Here is a 25,648-nt window from a genome sequence, read left to right on the forward strand (position 1 = left end):
TAACAGTAAGAAAAGTGTTGACAAAGGATGGATTACGCAGATAAGGATGATGAAATATAGTATCCAAATTCAGCTGTTCGCTCAAACTCTCCACATACTGCGCAAACTTGGTTTTCATTCGTATTTTAGCAGATTTGCAATCAATTTAGAATCAATGACTACATGAGTTCAACCTATCAAAAGTAATTTCCCATGTTTCAACTGTGTTCACCAAAATTAAACAAGAAAAGTAAGAAAACAAGACCAAGATTCAAAAGTGACGCTAGCAGCTAATGCCTACAGTAGCTAACACCACACTGTCAACTCTGTCAGGTATAGTCCTGCATTATATAAGTCAAAGTATGTAGTTTCTTCAAAGGTAAAAGTACTCAGTTCATAATAATATACCCTATGAATGTTATATAGCATATAGATAGCTTAATTCCATTCAAACAAATTGACAGTAAGTCTTGAGTGGAAGTAGGCTATAACATGGCAAGAAAATAAAATGCCCAAGTAAAGTAGGAATCTAGTAGTATTTGTTCTGAAGTAGGCCTACATAATTTAATACTTTCCTCTCTTAACGTTACCATTCTTAAATTCAAAATTCTATCTGATATTTGGCATGGTTAACCAGGTTCATTGGGTGTCAGCATGCTAACTGACACAAAGTATAAGGACATAATATTGATGAAAATTGATTGTAAACCTCAGCATTAGAAACATTATGATGATAAGTGTGTGGAACGACTGACATTGTACATTTACTAAAGTGAAACGTTAACTCGTTAAAAGTGGTGCTGCCTCGATGTGGCTTTCAGCCATCTGAAAGCCATTGCATGTGTTCATCCCACATCAGTCCACGTTAAGAAGAAGCACCTTTGGCAGCACAAACAGCATTGAGTTTATGTGGATAAAGCTTTTCTCTTCCTTGGAAAACTTCCCAAGCATTGCCAGATTGAATTGGAGTTGTGATTGAACACCAATGGATTGGAATGAAGTCTTGGACAGTTGTGTTGTTTTGTAAGCATCCCTGTGTAGATGTTGTTCGTCTAGTTTGCAAATAAATGTATTTTCAGCAAGTTTTAGTTGAGGATTTGTTGCAAAGAAACATCTGTCTGCTGCCAGACTTCATGGTGCCGATGGAGTATTTAAGCTCTCCAGGATGATTTCCACAAACTTTCATTTTGACTTACCAGACACAATAGCCCAGATGTCATGTCTGAGCCTGAAGTTATTTTTTCACTTTTGTAACTGACCTTATTGCAGATTGCTTATTGTCCCAGATATGACAGGAAGAAGTCAGGAGACTGACCGTGCTGCAGGTGTATCTATGTGTGTCATTTGACTTTGTATTCCAAATCCTAATGGGCTGCACCAGTCTTGACTTTGATTGAAGGGACTGAACTAAGGCTGCACAATTGTAAATTATTGAAACTTTTTGGATATAGCATTATTATTATATAAACTATTGTGGTACTGTCACGACCTACACATGGTTTTCTAAAGATTTAAAGAGGCCCTATTCTGCAGATTTCTAGGTTCATATTTGTGTGTCTCCACTGGGACATGTCTCCATGCTTTAATGTTCAAAAAGCTCTTTATTTTCCTCATACTGCCTGTGCTGCAGCACCTATTTTCACCCTCTGTCTGAAACCAGAGCCCAGTCTGCTCTCTATAGGCGCATTCACACCGCAGTACTTTTCCCACAAAGGTTCATGAGAACTTAGTTCATGAAAACTCTTTTGTCGCGTTCACACCAAAAAGAGCCGGTACTCAAATTAGTTCATGAGAACCTTTTCACCCCCCTTTCAGTCCCTGCTATGCGGCTTTCACACCAGCGCTTTTCAGTTTCTAGCTCCGAGCGGGAGCTTTTCTGGTTCAGCTCCGGTTTCCCTTTTCAGCTCCCGCTCTGTGCACACCGCCCACTGGCGCCCCAGAGCTGCCCCTGCTGCGTCATGACGTCACCGTTTACATCGCTGATTTGCCCCCCAACGGCAGCCATTACGGCGCTCACAACAACAACAACAACTGCGTCGGGTCGATGATCGTGTTTCTTTTAATCACACGAAGCCAGAATAAATTGAATAACGACTTCTCCAACCTTATGCTTTGCTCCAGAGTGCCGTGGCTCATTGTTTATTAATGTGTTTCTGCAGCATTTACCGACCGCTGCAGTGCTGCTCTTCCACGGGAGTTTATTCTCCCGTTAGCTCCCGGTTAGCTCACACTGCAGCGGCCGCTCTAAAGTATTCACTGTCCGACTCACACAAGCAGCTGATGCATATCCCCAGTTCCCCTTAGCCTAAGTGAATGTGTGTCAGTCTGAATTGACACTGTTTGGTATCACAACGCTGTTATGAAAGTTTCTCTGGTATAAAACGGGTGATGTTGGCATAGCAACCGAAGCTAAACTGACTACTTGCATCCGATAGCTGCAATAATACAAAACAACACGTCTGCCTCTCTCCACAATGATCGATAACAGTGAACGGATGGTCAAAGTAAGGCACAAATAAACAGAATCACACGAAGCCTGGTTAGTGTTGCCTGACTTTATAAAGTGTGTTTATAGGCACTACTGCTTGTAGGCAGGCATAACAGTCGACCCATGGGAGGTGGGTTTAGTTTCCTGCACGCCTCGACGTAAGAGAGACGTAAGCGACGTCACCTCTTAGCTCCAAAGCTCTTGCCTCTGGACCGACAATTTTTTGGAGCTGGAAATGAAGCGGATTCCGGAGCTAAGAGCCGGCGCAGCTCCGGTGTGAACAGGAAAACCCGGCGCTTTTCAGGCTCTAGCTCCGAGCCGGAGCTGAAAAGGCGCTGGTGTGAAAGGGGCACTAGAGAGCAGGGACTTTCGTGGGAGAAAAAGGTTCCTATGTCTGATTGGCTGGGCGGATTGCAAACCACGCCCCGTAAAACTCCCAAAAAGTTTTGTGAAGCCGCCATTTTATTATCCGCGCATTAGCATTAGCATTAGCCCAGCGCAGAAACGCAGAGAGACTAACTTATGGTAACACAAAATAAAACATGGGAGCGGTGGAGATGGGGAGGTGTCGGCGTTCTGGCGATTTACTCGGAAGGCTTCAGTAGAAGCTGCTGGGACTCCCAGCAGCTTCTACTGAAGCCAGTCCCCAACTCCGGGGACTTTGGGCGGCAGTATACGCCGTGAAGTGGTTTGCGGCCTGCCAGTAAACCCAAAGCAGAAGAAGAAGAAGTGCCGTCAGCGGCTTCATTTGCCTAATCCTCCCCCAGGGACTTTTTCTGGTGTGAACGCGATCTGTACTTAGTTCATGAGAACTAAAGAGTTCTCATGAACTAAGTTCTTATGAACCTTTGTGGGAAAAGTACTGCGGTGTGAATGCGCCTATTGGTTAGCATTTCAGGCCAGGGGGGGAAGACCATTTACATGCACACATTCCTATATAACATACTATAGGATAGCCAAAAAGCATACTAGGGACTCTTGAAATCAAACCATGATAATTGAAATATACATATAAGTTATAACTAATATGAGAATATTATTGAAGAATTGATCATTCCCAGATCACAGGAGTAAAATTCGCAATAAGTTATTTCTTTCGTGCAGCCCCAGAGTGATCACTCTATCACAAATCATTCATTTTGTGTTTTCTACAAGACTTAATTTAAATTCAAAGTACAAACTCCACAACACAATAAAAGAAATGCAGGAGAGGCAGAACCTTGAGGTAATGCTAAGGGCATATGCCGAATATGACTGACTATGCATGCCGCATATTGAGTCTGGGATTTAGAGAAATCTCTTTGGATATTACCTGTTGCACAGCATCCCGAGGCTCAGAGTAGGAGGCGCAGGAGTTTTATAAAAAGCACAGTATGTGTATATCAGGCGATAATACCGGTGCAATTGGGTAGAACGCATGGGGAATTACAGATGTTTTTAACTTTGAAAGGATAATGAAGAAAAGTCAACTCAAAGGTTCACTGAAAAGTTGTTGTGTGTGTGTGACCAAGGAATACTGACTCGATGCATGACCAGTGAGGGGAATATGTGAGGTAGCACGAAGTAAAGTGAAACACAGAAAGGTCCTGACTCCTGACACTGAAAATGGACCACATTAAATATTTACAGTGATAATGGTTATGGTGCTGCACTTGTGAAATGTGTTGAGACTTACTGAAAGCAGTCTCTCTGAGTGGAGACGTTCTTCAGGTACTGCTTCAGAGCCTCGCAGAAGTCGCCCAGCTTCTTCTGGGTCACCACCATCTCCGTGCGGATCAGCAGCAAGGACTGCAGAGGAAGAGGGACATGGAGGTCAACTCATGCTGACATGTCATTAGTATGAAGCCATTGTGTTTGTGACACCGATGTAAATACAAACATATATGAGGTTCTGTATGAAACGATTAAGATTCAGCTGACTTAATCATTGCCTATTTTGTCTTTATTGGCTGACATTTGCTTTAAAAAAAATAAAAACGTTTAGGTTTTATTTAGTGTTTCTTTATTGTCTTTAGCTCAGGGGTCTCAAACACTTCGATCGCGAGCTACCAGTAGCGGTTCACAGACTGTGTTCAAAGAATCCGAGGACAATAAATGCACATCTTCCCGTTTCAATTTAATCGAACACATAAGCCCTTTCTCATTTCCCAGTTTGCGCCTCCTCGGTTCCTTGCGTCTTAGTCTCGCCCACAGGAGATGCGAGTTGAGGAGGGGGAACCGAGGAGAGATAAGTGAAGCAACAGGCATTTGGAAACATTTGAAATCCTCTCCTCGGAGTCGTCATTTTAAAGCGACGTCCATTAATGATGACTGGAGGTACAGTGACATCATCCGTCCAATGGTTTGATAAACCGCTGTATTTGATCAACTCTGTCTGATTGGCATAACAGTGTTTATGACAACTTACAGTATCGCAGCGTCCACACGGCGGCGTGCGTTGAAGCTTGCCGGTGGGCGTGTCTGAAAACAACCAACGACCAACAACCAATCACATGAATCTCCCGCCCGGACACACAAGCACACGGTTTCATAGAGCTAGAGCTTGAACTGGCATATGTTTTGATTGGCTGACGCTTCCGTCGAAGCTTCAAAAGTTGAACATTGCTCAACTTTTTAAGCAAACAACGCGAGCAAAGTGAAGCGACGGAACCACAATGCAGTTCGGCAAAGTGTGACGTCAGCCCATTCAAAGTGAATGGGCAGAAGCGTTGAAGCCTCAACGCACGCCGCCGTGTGGATGGGCCGTAAATGTTTACTATAATTCCATTCACAATGTGGTATAATGAGACAATAACAGGCTACAGATTCGGACAGGGGCCGGTATGATTTGACTGAGGGAGAAATATTTTTCATGACATGAACGGAGTTAATTATGGAATATCCTGTAGACATGCTAAATGACATCAATATAGGATTTCAGATTCAATCTATTATCAAAGCATTAATAGATGCTTATAGAAGACATAGTATAAAGTCCACAGATGGAGATGGGGTAGATCTTTGACCTGAAGATATTTGGTTTATATTCCCTGATGCAGTGTCACTCTCTGTCCTGCTAAATGTGGCTCCTCCCACTAATCAGGTATGCTGTTCCCCACAGGTGTAAGGGGGCTTGGCCTGGGAATTAAAGTAAGAGGAAATTGATTGGAAGAGATTTGTCTGTTTGGAGTTTGATTCCTTACTTGATGTTCTTTCTTCTTTTTGCCATGCATTGTTTTTAATGTATTGACTTTTTGATTGACATTAAGCTTATTACTTTTGACTATTAAGTCGCGTTAGGAAGACTTTTTTTATAGTTGGAAACTTCTTGTGGACTAGGAATTGGACATTTCCCCAGTTACTGTTGTATGTGCTTGTGTTAAAGGTGGGGTAGGTAATTTTGGAGAAACCAGCTCGAGATCGCTAGAATTTGAAAATACACAACCGGATAAAATCTGCCACTTCCTCACAGAGCCCCTCCTCCAACACACACGAACGCGCACATGACCAATGAGGGCACGAGATAAGTTTGTGCCCTGATGGAAGGCTGACAGGCAGGTAGGCTATCCAGTTATTTTAGCCGGGCCGGCTCAGATGATTGGTCGTGCGTTTTACAGTACTACGGCTTCCACAGATGAAATTTTTTTATGGATTTTTGTCAAAGCACTTCAGATATTCATTGCTATCGGGATGTTAAGAGCATTCCATGGAATATAACAAAAAGTGTATCTCGAGCCGGTTTCTGAAACTTACCTACCCCACCTTTAAGGGCAGAGTTATCTCATAATAAATTGTCATTGATTTGCCACTAAAATAAAAAATAATTCCTAAATTGGGATTAATAAAGTACATCTTATTTTATCTTATCTTATCTTTTCCTTTTTCCCTCCTGGCTGGTCTACCTGCATGTGCCATCCGACCTATGCAGTTCATCCAGAATGCAGCGGCTCGTCTGGTCTTCAGCCTTCCTAAATTCTCCCACACCACGCCGCTCCTCCGCTCCCTCCACTGGCTTCCAGTAACTGCTAGAATCCACTTCAAAACAATGGTACTTGCGTACCATGCTGCGAATGGATCTGGCCCTTCCTACATCCAGGACATGGTTAAACCGTACACCCCAGCAAGTGCACTCCACTCTGCATCAGCCAAACGGCTCGCTGCACCCGCACTGCGAGGGGGACCCAAGTTCCCATCGGCAAAAACATGTCAGTTTGCTATCCTGGCTGGTGGAATGAGCTCCCCATTAAAATCAGGACAGCAGATAGCTTACACACCTTCCGGCGCAGACTGAAAACTCATCTCTTTCGACTCCACTTCGAGGATAGAATTACTAACAAAGCACTTATATACTAACTAAGCACTTATATACTAACTAAGGATTGGCTTATCTAAAGCCAGCCATAGCACTTAAAATGGTTTGGCTCTATGAAACCTGAGGTACTTATATGATTCTGTTTTCTTCAACTTTGTATCTTCTTGGTCGAATGCACTTATTGTAAGTCGCTTTGGATAAAAGCGTCAGCTAAATGCAATGTAATGTAATGTATAAGTAGTTTTGCTGCCTTAAAAGGTTGTTGCTGAAAATTCGTAGTGGAACGCATGAAAAACAACTTTGCATAAAATGTTAGCATTCTGCCGTTAGTGAAGATCACTTTCTGTTGCTCTGGGTTCCACTGCAGCTTTATGATAACATCTGCATCTACCAGGGGCTTGCAACTTCAAATCTTTTTTTAATCTGAAGCTCAAGTGGTGTATCCCCTACAGCTACAAACAATTTGTCTAATGCTTCATTGGAAAAGGAGGGCGTGGGGCAGGGTGTTCAGTTGCTGTCTTGGCAGGTAAAAGCTAAAAATGCATTATCTCACACAGCCTATAGAAATGTTTTTACCCAGTGTCTAAGACTAAGAACATGAATCTTAACTCCCTTCCTATTGGCCGAGTATGTAACAGAAGCTTCAGCAAGTTAAAGTTGTGTGTAGCTGCATTTGTGTGTCCGTTGAATTAGTTAAACTGACAGTGTACATTTGTAGCCTTGAGGTTGATTTTCAATTATTTGTATAAATCCCATTTGTAACAAGAAAAACCAAAGAAGTGCTGCTGCGCTGGTTCTGACCTGATAAGATTAGCTGCTTTCTTCAGCTTTGTGTGTGCCTTTGTTACTGTAGCTCGATACAGTACAATTACAAATTCATCCACTCTGACCTAGATAACTCCAGCAGTGTCTCACTGAGACTTCGCAATACACATTCACATAGACACTCCAATATCACATACACGTGATGTGTAAATAAAGGTTTCCATCTTCAGATCATTCTGATTCATGAATTTATAAAGAGCCAGAGCTTTCCTGCAGTTAACTTTTAAAGGTTATGACTTACATACTTTCCCTTCTTCTTCCCTGATAGTTATTTGCAACATTACCAGTAATGACTTGCGAGTCCTTGGGAGGCCTTCAGCTGTGAAATACCTTTGGAGTTCCAGGTTATTGATCAAGTGGGTTTTTGAGTCTTATCAGTCGTCAATTGCAGAGTCCATCCAGAGTTCTGTATTCTTTACACTAAATAAGACATTTGGCTGTGAGTCATGATGACTCACAGCCAAATGATGAGATGACTCAGTCATTCACTTTGAATGGGGTGACGTCACTTTTCGCCGAACTGCATTGTGGGAAGCAGAGCGGAGCTTTCCTGGCGTTTCAGGCTTCTGAAGCTTTCGGTGGAAGCGTCAGCCAATCAAATCATATGCCAGTACAAGCTCTAGCCAATCAAAGCACTGCTTGTGTGTCAGGGGCGGGAGATTCATGTGATTGGTTGTTGGTCGAGCTTCAGACACTCCAAGCTTGTTTTGCAGCTGTAGTGTGGACGGGCCGTTAGTGTACAATCTGCTGTGAACAACAGGGAAAAGCAAAGAAGACCTACATTGAGTTGACTTGATCCAAGTCGTACTATGTGGTGGAAACACTGCTTTATCTCATGGCCAAGGTCCTTGTGGGACCTTATGAGGAAACACTACAGTTATCGACAGCAACTCCCAGAACTTCCTGTTTTAAAAGTCCACACAGCCCTAGAAATGCACGAAATATCACTAACTGTTTTTGACCATGTTCACTATTTTCATAGCATTCTTCATTAAATATGTGTTAAGTATTCAACCACTTTTTCATCCATTCCCCAAATCCACTTCATACACAGTTTTCAAGTCTTATCTTATTTTGTTCTGCTTTGTTTTGACCTCACATAATAACCCTTTCTACCCAACACTAACTCTTCTAGCAGTGCACCCACTCTACTCTCTCAAGAATAGAGATGTGATTACATCCTATGTATCTGTAATCACCCTGTTGGCTGCTGTTTTCCAACCCTGTCTGGTTCGGTTGTAATCTTCCACTCCTTGCCCTGAGTTACACTATGTAATCATTTTTAAAATACTGTCAGTGATTGCAGACACAGGAAATGTATCTTTTATCGGGACAGATATTATATATGCATATCAGATGATGCAGCTGATGTGTAACGGGAAATAACCTGCTGCAAAACACTGCAATATGAGTACTCTCTATATTAAGCAGAAGTATAGAGAACACATGCTATGTATACAACACATCTGCATCCACTTGTGTGTAAGTGTGCCTATCGTTTATTGGCATGTAAACACTGTTTATCTGCTGCAATTACCTTCAATTGATGTCATGAGGCATCCACATTACTGCAACATAACTCTGCCAGAAAGAACACCTTGTTGTTCATCCATAAAGATGCACACATGTGTGTTTGTGATGTATGAGGCAATGAATGCACGGGCGTGAAGCATCCATAAAAGTGATAGAGCCTGACAGGCTTGGAAACGCTGTAAGACATGAACACACAGCTAATGAACAAAAGCGTCCAACCAACTCGATTAGAGACTCTACATTGCCCAGCAGCCTCTAATCACTACCATCCGGCTTCCCTGACCGAATCTCTGCGATTACATGTGCTCCGCTCTGACACTGTGGCCCCGCAGAGGTGATAAATCAGGACCCTCTAACTCTGTTTAAACCGCACCGAAAACCTCTGCTTTAATGGTCAGCATCAAAGGTGCATCCATAAAGATAGCATACGTGACCTTTTCTTACATCACAGTCCTTTTTTCTCCAGAAACCAGGGAAACCACATCATTAGCGTCCTGTTTGACAGAACTGAGAATACTTAGCAGCTGGAAAGAAAACCCAAAGACTAATACAAAAAAAAAAGCTACAACTTGAGTTAAACAGATTGCAAATAAGCTTTTTTTATTTAGCCTTTATTTATACAGGTGTAACATCTCATTGAGACAGAGACCTGTTCAGTGGTGACACTACCACACAAAGTTACAGACAGACAGGACACTAAACACAGAGGCAACACTCAAATACAACGTCGTAAAAAAAGTAGTCATTGAAATCCATATACAGTAGTCAGATATAGAAGGTGCAAACACCCACAGATGATTTCTCCAGCTTTTTTAAAATTCCAAGAGTTAGACGACATCATTCTCATGTGTGTATGGAAATTAGAAGATGGAGAAAAGAGATGTCATGTTAGCATAACATTTCAAATAGAAAAAGGAAGCCTGGCTTCTTGTCCTACCACATGTTTATTAGAGAGCTTTAGAGGTGCTGGTAGATGGATTTAGTTACCTTTGGACAGAGCCAAGACAGCTGTTTTCCAGCTTCAAGGTAAGCTAACCATCTGCTTGCTAAGCTAACCTTTATCGTCTCCTGCTAAGCTAAGCTTGGATAAAATGTCAAACCCATGATAAGTTCACTTTTTGTAAAATTATGATTTAGTCAAATGTAATTAGCTGATTGTGGTAAGAGTGGTAAGGAGTAGAGATTTTCAAATCGAAAGAACATTAATCAACAATTCTCTGAGACATTGTTGGCTAGCCACCAAATAGGTAATTAAAATGTTATATTACTTTTTAAATGAGAGCAAATCAATTTTCGGTATTTTGTATCTCTTAGACTTGACCTTAGACTTGGGCGAGTGAGTGGCCACATGATTAAAATGCGTTGAATTAATTGAAATGTGATATCATTACACAGTGTAAGACTTTGATGGGATTTTCCCAACCCCCCACAAGTTTTGAAATCCGCACAGATCTGCGTCTCATCAGTTGTTATATTGTTTAAGGAGTGCCTTGAGCTTCAAACATATGTGACATATTTAATACGCTCTGCCATCATGTGTTCAGGATGTGTGTGAAAGTGAGTTGTTCGCAGGAAGATATACCATGGTGCTTCTTCTTGCACCTTCATAGAGCCAGACAATTATTGCATGCAGTGTATTTCTGTGTTTATAGGACACTATTGACTCTACATGTCTGTTTGATTAGACAAACAACTGAATACCACTATGTCGTAAAGATTAACGAAGCTTGTTCATCGGCTCGTATAAATATAATTGACTTCTGTCTTTTCCTATAGGCTTGATCAGCAATTATTTTGCTGTGGCTGCATACCACTCCCGTAAACGTGTCATCATCATGATTCTGACTTACAGTAAACCCTCCATTCAACACTTTTATCAGGATGTATGTACACTAACTTTTTCATGATATAAAGTTGTAATTCCTTACTTGATGTCACACTACAGATGTGGAAAATTATCAAACTTGAAATTAATTGTATCTTAAAAGAAAATGGAAAACATTACTCTAATGAAGGCAAGATGGCTGAAAACATTTGGGGAATTAAGCATGAATAATAGTGAGAAGATATGCGACTTCATAACCGACTTCAAGTAGGAAGACAGCTGTCAGCCTTTTATCCAATGGTTTTACTGGGTTCTGTATAGAAGCTTTACCATCCCATTTTCATAGCTGACGAATACCTTACTCATCGCACCTGTTTTGTCTCCATCTCCGCTATTGCAGTCCCCCCCATGTTCAACACCAACGCTTTTATCAAATAAACTTCATCTGAACATGGCGTTTCCTGTGCTGGCAGCTGGCGGCTAGCAGATAGCGGCTAACTATGCTTATAGCCAAAACTACGGTGGCCCTGAAGTGCAAGACACCACAGCATTTCAGAAAACACCACAGCATTTCAGAAAACACCACAGCATTTCACATTGGACGGAAAGGGTATTCCTTTAGGGAGAACACTTCTTGTTTGTGATTGGACAAAGCCAGCCAGAGAAGCACTGCTGTGATTGGTTGTTTTTGCTGCCAGTCAAGAAATGACGCTTCGTGATTGGTCAACACCCGACAGCGCAATATGTCCCAACCGGTCCCTCCCAACACATCAGCCGTTAGCACACACTCAGAGCTCACAGCTCCTCATATCTGTTCAGAAACTGGACAAAAGTTAAACATGTACAAACCACAGACTGTCTATGTCATGGCGAATACAGTCGCTGCTTTATTTATGTCTGTATGATGTTGTTGTGAGTGTGGACGGAGCAGCTACAGGTTAGTTTAGCCTGATGAATCCGATTCAGAAAACACGCATTTTAAAAGCTTTTCGCCTGCCGTCTTGTCTGCAGACTTGTCAAAGCGTTAATTCATGGTTTTTACTAACTGCTATCAGTATGTAGTTATTTCGGCATCACTTTGAAACGTGTATTACAATTAAATCACGGTCAAATATGTTCATTTTGTTGTAGGATTTACATGGAGATACGCCCCGTCCCCTCTCCAGCGCCTCTTGTTTGAATGACAGGAGCAAACACAGCTGAGAGCCGCGGTGAAACTCGAGCGATTAGAGCGATGCGAATATTGGGTGGTCTACCATAGTATTTACATGGAGATAAGCCCCTTAAAAACCATGAGTTAATAAAGCATTAATTCTGTGTTTACTCCTGTCATTCAAACAAGACGCTGGAGAGGGGGCGGGCCGTATCTCCATGTAAATCCTATCGGAATCGGATCGATCAGGCTAAACTAACCTGTAGCTGATCCGCCACACTCACAACAACGTCATACAGACATAAATAAAGCAGCGACTGTATTCGCCATGACATAGACAGTCTGTGGTTTGTACATGTTTAACTTTTGTCCAGTTTCTGAACAGATATGAGGAGCTGTGAGCTCTGAGTGTGTGCTAACAGCTAACGGCTGATGTGTTGGGCTAATCACGAAGCGTCATTTCTTGACTGGCAGTAAAAACAACCAATCACAGCAGTGCTTCTCTGGCTGCTCTGTCCAATCACAAACAAGAAGTGTTCTCCCTAAGGAATACCCTTTCCGTCCAATGTGAAATGCTGTGGCGTTTTCTGAAATGCTGTTGCGTTTTGTGAAATGCTGTGGTGTCTTGCACTTCAGGGCCACCGTACAAACAGTGCAGACAATGACACATGTGCTAACGGAGCTAGTAACAAAAGAGGAAACCAAAGGGTATAGCCAACCTTTCTGTAACAGCGCTATCAGCCCTATCAGCAAAAAATGCTGTTTAAGCGGAGTCTAGAGCGGCAGCTAAAAGCTAGCCAAACACAAGAGCCTCATCCCAATACCCCTCCTCGACTCCTCCTTTCCCTCACTCGCGTGTCCTTCCTTGCATCTTAGCTCTGCTTCCGTAAGATGCGAGCGAGAGACACGAGGAGGTGAGGAGTCCTCAGGTATTAATTGGGATGTCCTTGTTCCAGAGGCGGCGCCAGGGTATGGCTGGGGTAGGCTACAGCGATACCAAGAAATGGCTTAGCCCTACCTTAGCCCGACCATGACAAATTATGTTAAAGTAGTAAGCATGTTGAGAACACGGATTGCGAAAATCTACCGGTCGTGTCCACAACACACAAACTGATCCTGCTGTAACAACAAGTGCACGTTACTGACGCAATATGGTTGAGACCATAGGGCTTATGCTAGAGGGGTGCAAGGAATAGTCTAAGTAGTAGTGGGGGAGTTTTATACACTAAAGGTGTGGACATTCTCTCGCGTTATAATATCAGCGCGGCCGCGGTCAGATCAAAATGCCTCCGAATGCAATTTGAATAGACCTACAGCCAATCAGAGCAACGCAACATTGGGTCTGCCGCGTCGTGCATTACTGATTCGTCACGTTCACAGTGAAAAGTCCTCAAACTCGCGCCGAGTAAATTGCAGACAGACAGCAGAACTTCTAGGATTAATTGTATATTTCGGATGGATAGATTTGTTCTTAAACGCCCTCGCATTGAGGTACAAGTCGAACAGGTGCCAGAGTCACACGACCCACCTGAAGAGTGAATAGTGAGTTTTGAATATATTTTGTAATAATGGGTCATTTGAAAAAGTGTTTTGTATGACAATAGAGATACAGGCTACCTGTTGTGTGAACAGTCTCTCTCTGTTTACCTGTGTCTCTGTCTCTCTCCCTCACTCTCCCTCTCTCTCTCCTTGTCAATTATATATGCCAACTTTTCTTGTTTCTGCCGCTGCGTAGCATGTTGTAACAACGTGGAATTAGCAGAATAGGCTATTGTATTGTTTAACTCACACTTGTTGCTCTCGATGTAATTTAGCTGATAAAATAGACCCTCCAGAAAAACGCGATTCTGCGATCGCAGAAATTACCGCATAATCAGCAAAATGGCGCATATTTTTAAAAAGCCGCATATTTATCAAAAGGCCGCATAATCCCCGCATTTTTCCACACAAAGTTGAAAAAAAAGAAGTTAACTCGTCTTGACCTGAAGTGATGATGATGCGCGACGTCATCAGCTCGCGCATCACAGAAGGTAAACAACACCGTAGAGTGAACGTGTGGAGCTCACACGAGAGTTTCTCTTCACCAAGATGAAAACATCTAATTCATCTCATTTACCGACGAACATCTCTGCTAAAGACCGGGCAAAGCAGTTCCCCGATGTCTGTGGGGAAACTATTCTGCACCCCGTGCAACTGTGTTGGAGCATAAGAGAAGATCGACGGTGACGACCCACTTTGATTCACTCAAACATTCGAACATGCTTTCTGCTGCTGCGGACAAGAAAGCCAAACAACTCACGTTCACCGAGGCATCGACCTCCAAAACGCTTTCGAGGGCTACAAGAAACGAAGTGAGAAGCCTACAAGACTGAAGCTGGTCAGATAACGAACGAGTAAATGAAAACAGAATGAGGCGGAGAAGTGTGTGTGTGTGTGTGTGAGAGAGAGAGTGTGATTAAAATAGCCCAATTGCTTTTACAATAAATAAACATTGAATGTGTTTAATTGAATAGTAATGGGGTTTAACGTTAGTGGCAGGTTGTGTGTGAGAGAGAATAAATAAATAAGACAGCCCAATTTTTTTTTCCCGCATGTTTCGCAACTCCCCGCAATTTCACCGCATAAAATCACATAAAACCGCATGTTTGATCGCATAATCAAGGATTTTAGCCCGCGTTTCTCTGGAGGGTCTAATAAAAGGAGACTAATAAAAGCCTCACGCGTGCGTTTCACTGTCAAGGGGTGCGATATAGCATGTATGTAATTACATTACAAATACTGACTTGAGCCCCACCACTGTATGGGTTAGCCCTACCATAGACCCAACACAAATACTCTGTCGCCGCCACTGCCTTGTTCACTCAAACGTCACTCTTAAACGACGTCTGTTAATGATGACATGTGCACAGCTGTACCCCCTCTCATCGGGCTTAACTGAATAACCCTTTAGAACTGGCCCATTTGTTGTTAAATATTTATTTAAATGAATGAATCTTTCTCTTGTTAGTCAAAGCCTTTTAGAAATGAATTGCACATAATAATTCCCTCGGAGCTGTGAGCACTTATACATTTATGTGACGCTTTTCCACTCATCTTCCAGTTGTCGGTTTTCCTCTATTGAAATGGACCAGCTGTGAAGGTGGGGGCGGGGCTTTTATACGCGAGTAGTGAAAACACTTCCGCGTAGTCTGCTCGCGTGTATCCTCTCTTTCGTCTCCTTCCGCACCCCTCCTCCTTCACCCCTCCTCGACTCCTCCGTGTGCATTTCAAGTATTGGGATGTCCTTCAAAATGGCGTGTCTTGATCGATTTCCGGGTCAAGTCCCGGAGGAAAGGAAGAAAGGAGTCGAGGAGGGGTATTGGGATGAGGCTAAGGACTCACATGCGCTAACATGCACATGCAGCGAAAATGTTAACAAATATTAACAAAACTCAGAAAGAAAATCTCAGAATACAACACACAGAAAAGGTGGGCGTTTCATTCACTAGAAATTAATCCACTATATCTTTACATAGTAAGTAGTTGTTTGCTACTATATTACTGATCTGAAAATCAAATTCAGAATCTTTAATGTGTCTTTTTTTTATAAACTAACAATACAATCGGTTGTTGTTTGCTCAAGTTTCAGAGTCGAGAGAACAGCAGTTATTTGCTCAACAATAAAATACACCATGTGTACATTATTTCAGTTTTGTTTAGCATCCCTTAAAGTAACGGTGATAGCTTCAATGCCAGTGAACAATTGGTGCACTATATATGTCTATCACAAAAGTATTTATTTAATAGAAAGTCTAGGGGTACCAAAGTCTATATGATTTACTATACTAAGGACATTCTCTGGCAATTGGGGAGGTGAAAGTATGTCAAATGTAAATCATTAAATAAACGTGTGTCATCTTCTCTCTCGCTCTCTCTTTCCCTCCCGTCACATTTGCTAACCCCAGAGTGCGGCTCTGCACTGACAACATGTATAAAATATGCAGAGATCATCAGCAGCTACCACATACTGTACTATATATGTAAAACATGCATGTGTTTTTAGAATGCTGCATGGTTTGTTATCCCACTGGGTATGGAAATGGGAGTAGCAGAAAGATGTGTGAGTATATGTTGCAGAAAAAAGGGGGGGACGGATTAGTCAAATGTTACCATGGGAACTGGGAAATACCACATTAAGGTCTTCCTCTCACACCTTGTCATTCTCGACCCGTCATCTCTCACATGCACTTTCTCATTCTGTCTTTCCTAAGGCTTTCCTCACCCACTTATTCGTTGCCCCAGTTCTTTTTTTAACAACTTAACGCTATCTGCTTCCTTCCTTCCTTCCTTCTCCTACAATCTCACTGTCCATATATTCCCCTCTCTTGTTAACAAGCCATACTCTTCTCTACACATTCTTTCTCCTCCTTCACCACTTGGTCTCTCTTCCTTATCCTCACGCCTCCTCCCTCTTTTTCTCTCTCCAGCTCCTCCTCCTTATTTGTATGTGCTCAATGAATCCCTCATGTATTGAAAAGAAAAAGAACAAACCCCTTAATTAATTCAAAGACAATTTGCATTTTTCTCCCTATTTGCTCCGCATGAATAGATGGATGACACATGATGGTTTACAGTGCCGACCTGCTTCAGTGGGAGGAGAGGAATACGTATAAAGCAGTGCAGGATGTTTACCACTTCCAGTTACCTTGTCTTAAAGTTAATGTGAAGGGTTTTTGGGTAGTAGTCTGAAATAAGTTCACGTTTCCTTCTACAAATAAAATAAGTTGTGAATTTCCGCAGCTTCTATTAGTCAAATATTGGTTTCTTCTAACAACCTAATAAACCACTAAATGTCATCACGCAAACACTACTCTGCCTTTAGCTTATCGAGACCATGATAATGTCAGCAATTTACTTCTCGTGATTGCATTTACGCTTCGAAACCCTCGCAGTGGTGTGGAGGTTATCCTGCTGAACAAAGCATGTTAAGTATCATAATCGTGTTCTGGCCATAGAGCTTATTTTCTGCAAAATGCCGGGACCCAATGGAACAATAATTGTCTTTTTGCCGAAGAAGCCCCTTGCTTTCAGGTGGGCATCACTGAACCATTCTACTGTGAGCTTGCACACATGTGTGCCTGACTTGGTAGCCAACAACGGGCTCTACACATGTAGCTGACCTGCAGTAACAACATGATTCGTTCATAAGTTCAATACACCCCCTTGTTTGAGCTCTTGTTTGGTCTCCTCCAACTTCACAAGAAACATGTGGCTCTTTAGCTGCTCAATACTTCCATTGTGTTCACCTGCTAAATCTGTAATACTGTCCCTGCCGCTGTGTGCACCGTGGGGTTATGATATTAGAGTTTACAACTGCTACTTGTTGTGGCGAGGCATCAGGTTGATGGGAACATGTTGTGACGACCCCTCCCCCCTTCTGCCTGGCTGTGCTCCCTGCCTTGCTGTCCTCTGGCAGGTACTGGGAGTGTCGTCCTGTTTGTGCCCGCCCATCTAGAGGCGGAGCCTCAAGAAGGTATAAAGGCTTGCCCAGCTGGAAGGTTCACTCTGATTGTGATCCTGGCCTGCCTCAGCAACCTTCCACCTGTGTTTGGTCTGATGCACCACTCAACATGCCTCCAGCACACGTCCACACACCCACACACTGCTGACACTGCTGACCGTCCTGTTCTTACATACACAATTACTCCCAGGTATTTGATGTTAACCTGTTAAATAAACATCTGATTGGCATTTAACTCCGTGTGGCCTCCCTATTTGTTTCCAGCCTTAAGTAAGGCTGTAACAAGTGTGCCAGATCAACACCCTGAAGGTGTGGGTTGTAAACCAACCAATTAGATGAAAGCATGTTGGGGGTAACTCTCTGTGGGTGCATGGTGATCATGAGTGCCCCTGATGGAGTGAGCGATCAGCCGCTGCTCTTTGCACCCCCTTCTTAAAGGTGAGTGGTTAGCTATACACAACCATGGTGTTGGGCAGCTGTTGCACATTGGTCACTTGCAACATTATCTTGCACTATTTCAGCTGTATCTTTTCTTTCTTCTGCATGTTGTTGTATTGTTGGAAACTATGTGTGTGTTCGAGGTGATGCACAGCACTATATGCATTTGTACATAGAGGTATAGAACTTTATGAAACAATCCATTTCCAGAATGGAAGTGGTCAGTAGCTGATTTTGTATTTGTTGAAATGCTACTATTGATTAAAGTGCAGACTGCCGAGTGTCATTATTCACACTGCGCTGAACCAAAAGTGGGTTGGACCAAATGAGGTGTGGGTAAACAGATGAAGAGCAGTGTAACAGTGGCAATGGGGCCCTGAAGGCATATGTATTAGTGCAGCTATGGCTCACTGGAGTTGTGATAACTACCATAATGTCTGTGTTAGGTTTCCATGTCAGCTGTTAAGATAACAACAACACTGTACGACTCACACGTGATATCTACTGTAGGAACTGAGCATCTATAAACACAAGCAACGACAGAACGTGTTAAATGTAAGTTGAATATAAATTGCAGCCTCAGTTAATGGAGCCAGACTGCGGTTGCAGCGAGCAGCTCCCCAACGCTATCATGTGTATTCCAATTCCATCTCTGAGCGATTGCTGCATACATGGACCAACTGAAAGTAGGCTGAGGGGCTGCACGCAACACTTTGAGGTTTCATAATGTGCTAACGCGCCGCGGGACTGCCGGTTCGCTCATTCATATATATTTTGCCTATACAGCAGCATCTCTTTAGACATGCTGCTGTTTATAGGGCAATTAGAGATGAATGTGTTACCTGCACACTCACGCCGCATACACAAGAACATCCAAACATCTTCTGGAAATACTTTCCTAAAAACCTCTTTCATCCCACTTGTACCCTGCGATATTGACGTGTTTATTAGTTCTAATTCATTTGTATTTGATGATACATAACAGAATATTAGCGTTTCAAGTGAAGTCTTGAGGGGCCAGGAAGCAAACCTCCTAAAAGACAGAATTGAAATAGCAGCCGCCACTGATAATGCAATTCTAGCTCAATATTCCTCAAACACAAATTCCTTTTTAACTGCCGCCGCCTTCACTCAATCTTTGTATCCGTCTCTGCTTGACCTCCACATCCTCTCTAAGGACGCATGTCTCTTATTATCCCTATGCTTCTCTCTCTCATACGCACACGCTCCCTGTGAGCTCCACTGATGCAACCTGCCATATCCTGACTCTTCAGCAGAGGTGTCTCTCATGCCCTGTCCTTGTCTCATTGTTAACTCACTCCCTAGTCTGTCTCGCTGTATGACCTTGATTTTTTGTAAAAGACAATGAGATATTTTCCACTCAATGATGGCCTCCAAGCAGAGTACAATCAAGTATTTTCTTTAAATACTGCACGTATTTAATATCTCACAATGTTCTCTTTCTTGTCCCAGTTGATTCTCCTCTGCTTATGAGTTATTCCCAACATCAATACATTCATTCTCCTCTTTGCTTTCCCGTCTGTCTTCCAAAGTATTCCTTTGATACATGTTGATATCTCTTAATGAGGAATGCATTTTTTTTAAGACTGGAGTTTTTCACAACAAGCATGTTTACAGAAATATATTTGAGCTCGGAACCGTTTATTCCTTCAGTTCAAGTTTGTGTAGGAACATGATTTGACTTTCAATAAAAGAGGCTTGGTGTGGTTCCCACCCAGGAGAAGCTGCACTTTGCTGCGGTGAGAAAGTCAGGAGAACGTATATTGACAAAAACACATGAGGTTTTAGGGCAGGGGTGTCAAACTCAAGGCCCGGGGGCCAAATCCGGCCCGCCACTTCATTTTATGTGGCCCACAAGAGCTTGCAAAGAATATAATAAGTTTATTATAATGTTACGTGCCGCTTTACAGGAGAACGTTGCCCATAAACTACATGTCCCACAATGCATCTCATTTTGTGACATGCGCACTGAAGAGACTTGCAATGATTTGCCCTAGACTTCTGCTTTCAGACGTAGTTAATTATGAAGTTATTACCCTATCCGGTAATAATCCAATGCAGAGGCAATGATGTAAAATTATACATTATTTTATATTTATTATCTATGTATATTTATATAGTCTTAAAGTTACCACCGGCCCTTTGAGTGCAACCATAATTCTAATGTGGCCCGCGATGAAATTGAGTTTGACACCCCTGTTTTAGGGTAACGAATAACATGAGCCGGGCGGCTGTGGCTCAGTGGATAGAGTGCTGGACTTCGAATCAGGGCAAGTTCGAGTCCCACTCCAGTCAGCATGTCGTTGTGTCCCTGAGACACTTCACCCCAAGTTGTTCCTGTGGGGATCGTCCACAGTACTGAGTATGTAAGTCGCTTTGGATAAAAGCGTCTAACAAGTGACCTGTAATGAGAATAAAACATGTTTGGGACAGATCTCTCCTTGTGGTCATTTTTTAAATCAAGAAATAACACTATCTCTCCTTTTGGCTTGTGTCTATGTGTCTACAAGCCGCTTGTGAAAACACTTCATAACCCAAACATATCAGTTCTTCAAGTTTGATTTGACTTTAATCGATGTTATCCTTTTGGTAGTATTATCACTGTCTTCCACTTTTCATTATTCATCCCTCTCTTTCTGTATTGGTGTTGCAGGATGGTTGGGGGGTAATGGGAACCTGTAAACCCAGCAATGGGTTTATTTTTAGCTTATGTTTACACTAATTAATCTGGACTTTCTCTCACTTACACATGACGATTTGGATGCCGTAAAGGGACTGTATTTATATCAGATAAGATAAGATAAGATAGGACTTTATTTATCCCGATGGAAATTGTTGTGTCCAGAAAACAAAACACTGAAACAAGCAGCATCAGTGACTGTGTGCTTGATGTGGCTCTTTGCAGTAACAGAGACTCTTAACCTCTGACTGGTTGGCCACCCCTGTTCTATTATGAGTCAAATGGCAGTAGAGTTGTTTTTAATATACACTACATAGAGTAAATAACCATTAAGCAGAGTCAAATCTAAGCACATAATAGAGTAAAATGAACTCTAAAAATACAACTCTGAACAAAGAGTACATTTTACTCTATATAGGTTGGGACCAAATGTAATATATTTAGAGTAACATTTTCTTCGATTTGAGTCAATTTTACTCAGAGAAATGTACTGTGTACCAAGGTGAGCGCATAACGTGTACTACGTATCCAGTATTACTCAGGTCAGTAGTTGTAATGTGGCTCGGCATTACTTTTAATATCTCAACAAAAACAATCAAAAGTCAGATTGTTTCAATGTCAAAGAACAAAGTGCATAGGGCTACATCTGGAAGCATTTATGAAGCAGTAAGGGAATTATTGAGAAAGTAAAATGTCAGAGAGACAGGTCAGCCCGCTTGAAATGTCGGCAAAAGTGTTTTAAATAGTAGGAGATTTTACCCAGAGCAGGAGGCATAGCATGGCATTTATACCCAGGAATAAGTGTTTGAAACGTGGGGAAAGTGTTCCTGCAGCCCCTTAATAACGGTAATAATGATTAAAATCATTTATAGGGCAGAACGTTTTTTTAAAAGTGAAAAAACAATTTTAAACCGTTTAAAATGACTCTCCAGGACCCACAGAACATTGTGGCAATGTATTTGAAGTGGACATGGACATTTACATATTCTAACTGTTTTGAAAGAGTCAACACGTTTGAATGACCCCCAAATGGTGTAGGTGTGATCCAATGGGCCCCATGTGTCCCTGCAACAAGTTTGGAGACCCTGCAAGGTCGCTAAATAGTTTGACATCGTCCAATTGTCTCCATTTCCACACAGAATGAATCGCAAGGTGGCCTACATAGCACAGTTCAAGTATCAGCTTCCTGTGATACAGAGGACACTCTAGTCATGTATTTGAAGTGGACTGTCCACTACAAATACACAGGACATTGTGGTAATGTATTTGAAGTGGACTGTCCACTACAAATACACAGGACTGACAGCGGCCTTCGATACCGTGGACCACAGCATTCTGTTGTCGCGGCTCGAACAGTCCGCAGGCATCACAGGCTCTGCTCTGGCATGGTTCAGGTCCTACCTAACAGACCGTAGCCTTTCAGTGCAGCTAGGTGCCTTCTCCTCTGCAAAAGCCCCCCTTACCTGTGGGGTTCCCCAAGGTTCTATTCTGGGCCCCATCCTTTTTCTATTATATATACTGCCCCTAGGTGCAATTCTCTCCAAGCACAACATCCCCTTCCACTGCTACGCTGATGACGTTCAGATATATCTACCTCTCAATGCTAATGCCAACTCCTTACAGCAATTGATGGACTGCTTGGCTGAAATTAAATCCTGGCTGAGCCAAAACTTCCTCACCCTCAACGAGAGCAAGACCGAGGTAATTTTTTTTGGACCCCAACCTCCGGCCTCCCAGGTTGACATTCTTGGCTCCCTGAGTAAAAACATCCTCCCCGCTGTAACGAACCTTGGAGTAACCTTCAATAGCACTTTTAAATTCAATAAACAGGTCAGCAGCGTAGTCAAAACCTGCTTTTTTAAATTACGACTATTGGCTAAGACCAAGTCGTTTTTATCTTTTAAAGACTTAGAGAGGGTAATTAACGCTTTTGTGACATCGCGACTGGACTACTGCAACGCTTTGTATGTGGGCATGGATCAGGCATCCATAAAACGCCTGCAGCTAGTACAGAACGCAGCTGCACGTCTCCTGACTGGCCACAAAAGGCGTGACCACATTACCCCCATTCTGGCCTCACTTCACTGGCTTCCAGTTCGGTTCCGAATAGATTTTAAACTCCTTTTATTTGTTTTTAAGGCCCTAAACGGGCTGGCTCCGGCTTATATAGCTGACTTAATCCAGCGATACACCCCAGCCAGAGCTCTAAGGTCTGCCGACTAAATGCTGCTGGTAGTGCCGAAAACCAGGCTAAAAACTAGAGGGCACCGAGCCTTCGCAGCAGCTGGTCCCAGGCTCTGGAACACTCTGCCCTTACCTGTGAGGTCGGCCCAGACACTAGGGGCTTTTAAATCCTCTCTAAAAACACACTTTTTCTCTCTGGCCTTTTAAAAGTGAGCAGAGCATGACATTTTTCATTTTGTATTTTAACTGTGTCTGCCTTTATATTTGTTGTTTTTAACTTAAATGCTACAAATTGCAATATGTTCCGTATATTTTTTATTCATGTACAGCACTTTGGCGCGACCGAAAGTTGTTTTAAAATGTGCTTTATAAATAAACTTGATTTGATTTGACATTGTGGTAATGTATTTGAAGTGGACTGTCCACTACAAATACACAGGACATTGTGGTAATGTATTTGAAGTCGACTGTCCACTACAAATACACAAGACACTGCGTTAATGTATTTGAAGTGGACATGGAAATGTACATATGCTAACTGTTTTTATAGAGTCAACAAGTGTGAATGGCCCCCAAACTGTGTAGGTGTGATCCAACGGGGCCCCATGTGTCCCTGCAACAAGTTTGGAGACCCTGCAAGGTCGCTAAATATGTTGACGTCGTCCAATCGTGAAATGGACAGATTCCTGTACATTTCATGAACATTTCATGAGTCAAATGTGGATGAAATGGACAGGTTCCTGTCCATATGACCGGTTGTGTATGCAGTCAAATGCGCATTGTAATTAAACCAGTTTAAGGCACTTTTAACACTGACATACCCACGATTTAAGCTGCTTTCCTGGGTTACATAGTGCTGTGAAGCAGCCTGTCCTCTGGGTGGGAGAGCGAGGTGCTGGAAGGAGCTCTCTGCCTGGGTCACAGCCTGCTGCTGCTGCTGCTGGTCTCTCCCTCCCTGTATTCACATCACTTTTACCCAGCTTTCACACACTTATTGCTGGGTAAGAAAGCCTTGTACATGACCCTGGATCTCTGCCTGTGTGCGTGGGACCCTGCTTACAGCAGTGACTCTGCGGTGTGTGTGTTCTGATATATATATATATATATATATATATATATAGGACCGGCAGTTGCAGTGGCACTACGTCACTTCCTGTCCGTCTCATTGTTGACTTCGAAGAATATTCATAGGCTCCAAGATAAACTAAACAACTGACGCATTTGCTATATTACGTCACATCAGAGCCATATAATAACTAAATATAATATCAACTACCTATATAAATAATAATAATAATAATAATAATATAAAATAATAATCGAATAATATTGATCGAAAATCAAGCATTTGAGTGACGCAATTGATATTCATAGCAAATATTCCCTGCTATATGTAGTACACTGGTGTAGAATTTCAGGGCTCCAGATAATAATTAAATCAATCAGTCAATTATTGTTAAGCAGAACATTTTAAACCGTTTAAAATGACTCTCCAGGACCCTGGAGAGCTCCCAGGTGTGGACTGTCCACTTCAAATACACAGAACATTGTGGCAATGTATTTGAAGTGGACTGTCCACTACAAATACATAACTGCTTCATCTAGGGTATTTGGAGTGGATTGTCCACTTCAAATACATAACTGGATCATATTTGGAGTGGACTGTCCACTTCAAATACGTATACATTGTATTTTATGTATTTGAACAGGACAACGCGCCCTCTGGTGGACGAGGCGCGCGTTTCAGCAAAACGACGAAAACTTTGGAAAATCGCAGCGTGACCCCCTCTGGTGCTCGAGCTTAGCTTTTTCGCCCGGGGCGATCGTCTGGGCGGCCCGGATGCGTCGGCGGCGACCGCTTATTTGTAAGGCTTCGTGGGGACCCCCCTAGGGAAACTTTAGGGAGGCCCGAATCTGTCCACTTCGCGCTCACCGTTTTCAATGCGCGGGTATGCGAAGGTGGACAAACGGCCGGCCCGAGGCCCTTACGGTATGTAAGGGAATTATTGAGAAAGTAAAATGTCAGCGAGACAGGCCAGCCCTCATAGAGTGGTCTTTTAAATATTGAAGAGAACAGTAAATGGTCACATGTTCAACATAACTTAGTACTCAGCCCTGCAGATAAAACCTATTTCAAAGTTAAAGGAGGGCAGCAGGGTACAGAACTTCCTCCCTCAATACAAATACATCAGTTTTATTTATAAGGAAAGTGCTAAGTTGCTACAGGATTTCTTATGATAAAGTGCTAAATAATATACGAGTCTAAACTAAAGGTGCCATCTACAACAATTTGAATCCCACGATATCTTTGTGAAACTAAATGTGATATCTTTAGACACCGTAGCCCTAATTTCACACATTGTAATAGCCACAGTTTGTCAAAATGAACACAGTAACATGTTGTTTTTTTCAGTAACATTCTATTAAATTGATTGTGTATACTGTGTAAAAAAAGATTATACACCATCTGTCTGTTTTGTATTATTATCATGAAGTAGTTCAGCGGATATGAGCTCCATGTTAAACTATGAGAATGGCAATGTTTTAGATGTTCTTTCTTTTTAACACAGCAAACCAACAATGGATGCATCCATCGAGCATCTTCTGTTAATCCTAAACCTTATATCATGTATTCCTCTGTGCCATCCAAAAACTATTACAGACATAACAGCTGCACAGGGTACATTTATTATTTACAATGAACATGATTACCAGAGTTTATTTTTGAATC

The 25,648-nt window shown here is 42.3% G+C and overlaps 1 protein-coding gene across 2 annotated transcripts in view; it reads right to left on the bottom strand.

Annotated features, from left to right (window-relative positions):
- The window catches only part of necab2 (N-terminal EF-hand calcium binding protein 2), a 201,264-nt gene that overhangs the window by 12,030 nt on the left and 163,586 nt on the right, over positions 1-25,648 (bottom strand). For both annotated transcript variants that reach the window (XM_034085676.1, XM_034085675.1), the window contains one exon: positions 4,143-4,255. In XM_034085676.1, the coding sequence (XP_033941567.1) occupies positions 4,143-4,255 (113 nt within the window). The remainder of the gene's footprint in view (positions 1-4,142; positions 4,256-25,648) is intronic.

The sequence above is a fragment of the Pseudochaenichthys georgianus genome, chromosome 6, assembly GCF_902827115.2.
Source record: "Pseudochaenichthys georgianus chromosome 6, fPseGeo1.2, whole genome shotgun sequence".
Classification (NCBI taxonomy): Eukaryota; Metazoa; Chordata; class Actinopteri; order Perciformes; family Channichthyidae; genus Pseudochaenichthys; species Pseudochaenichthys georgianus.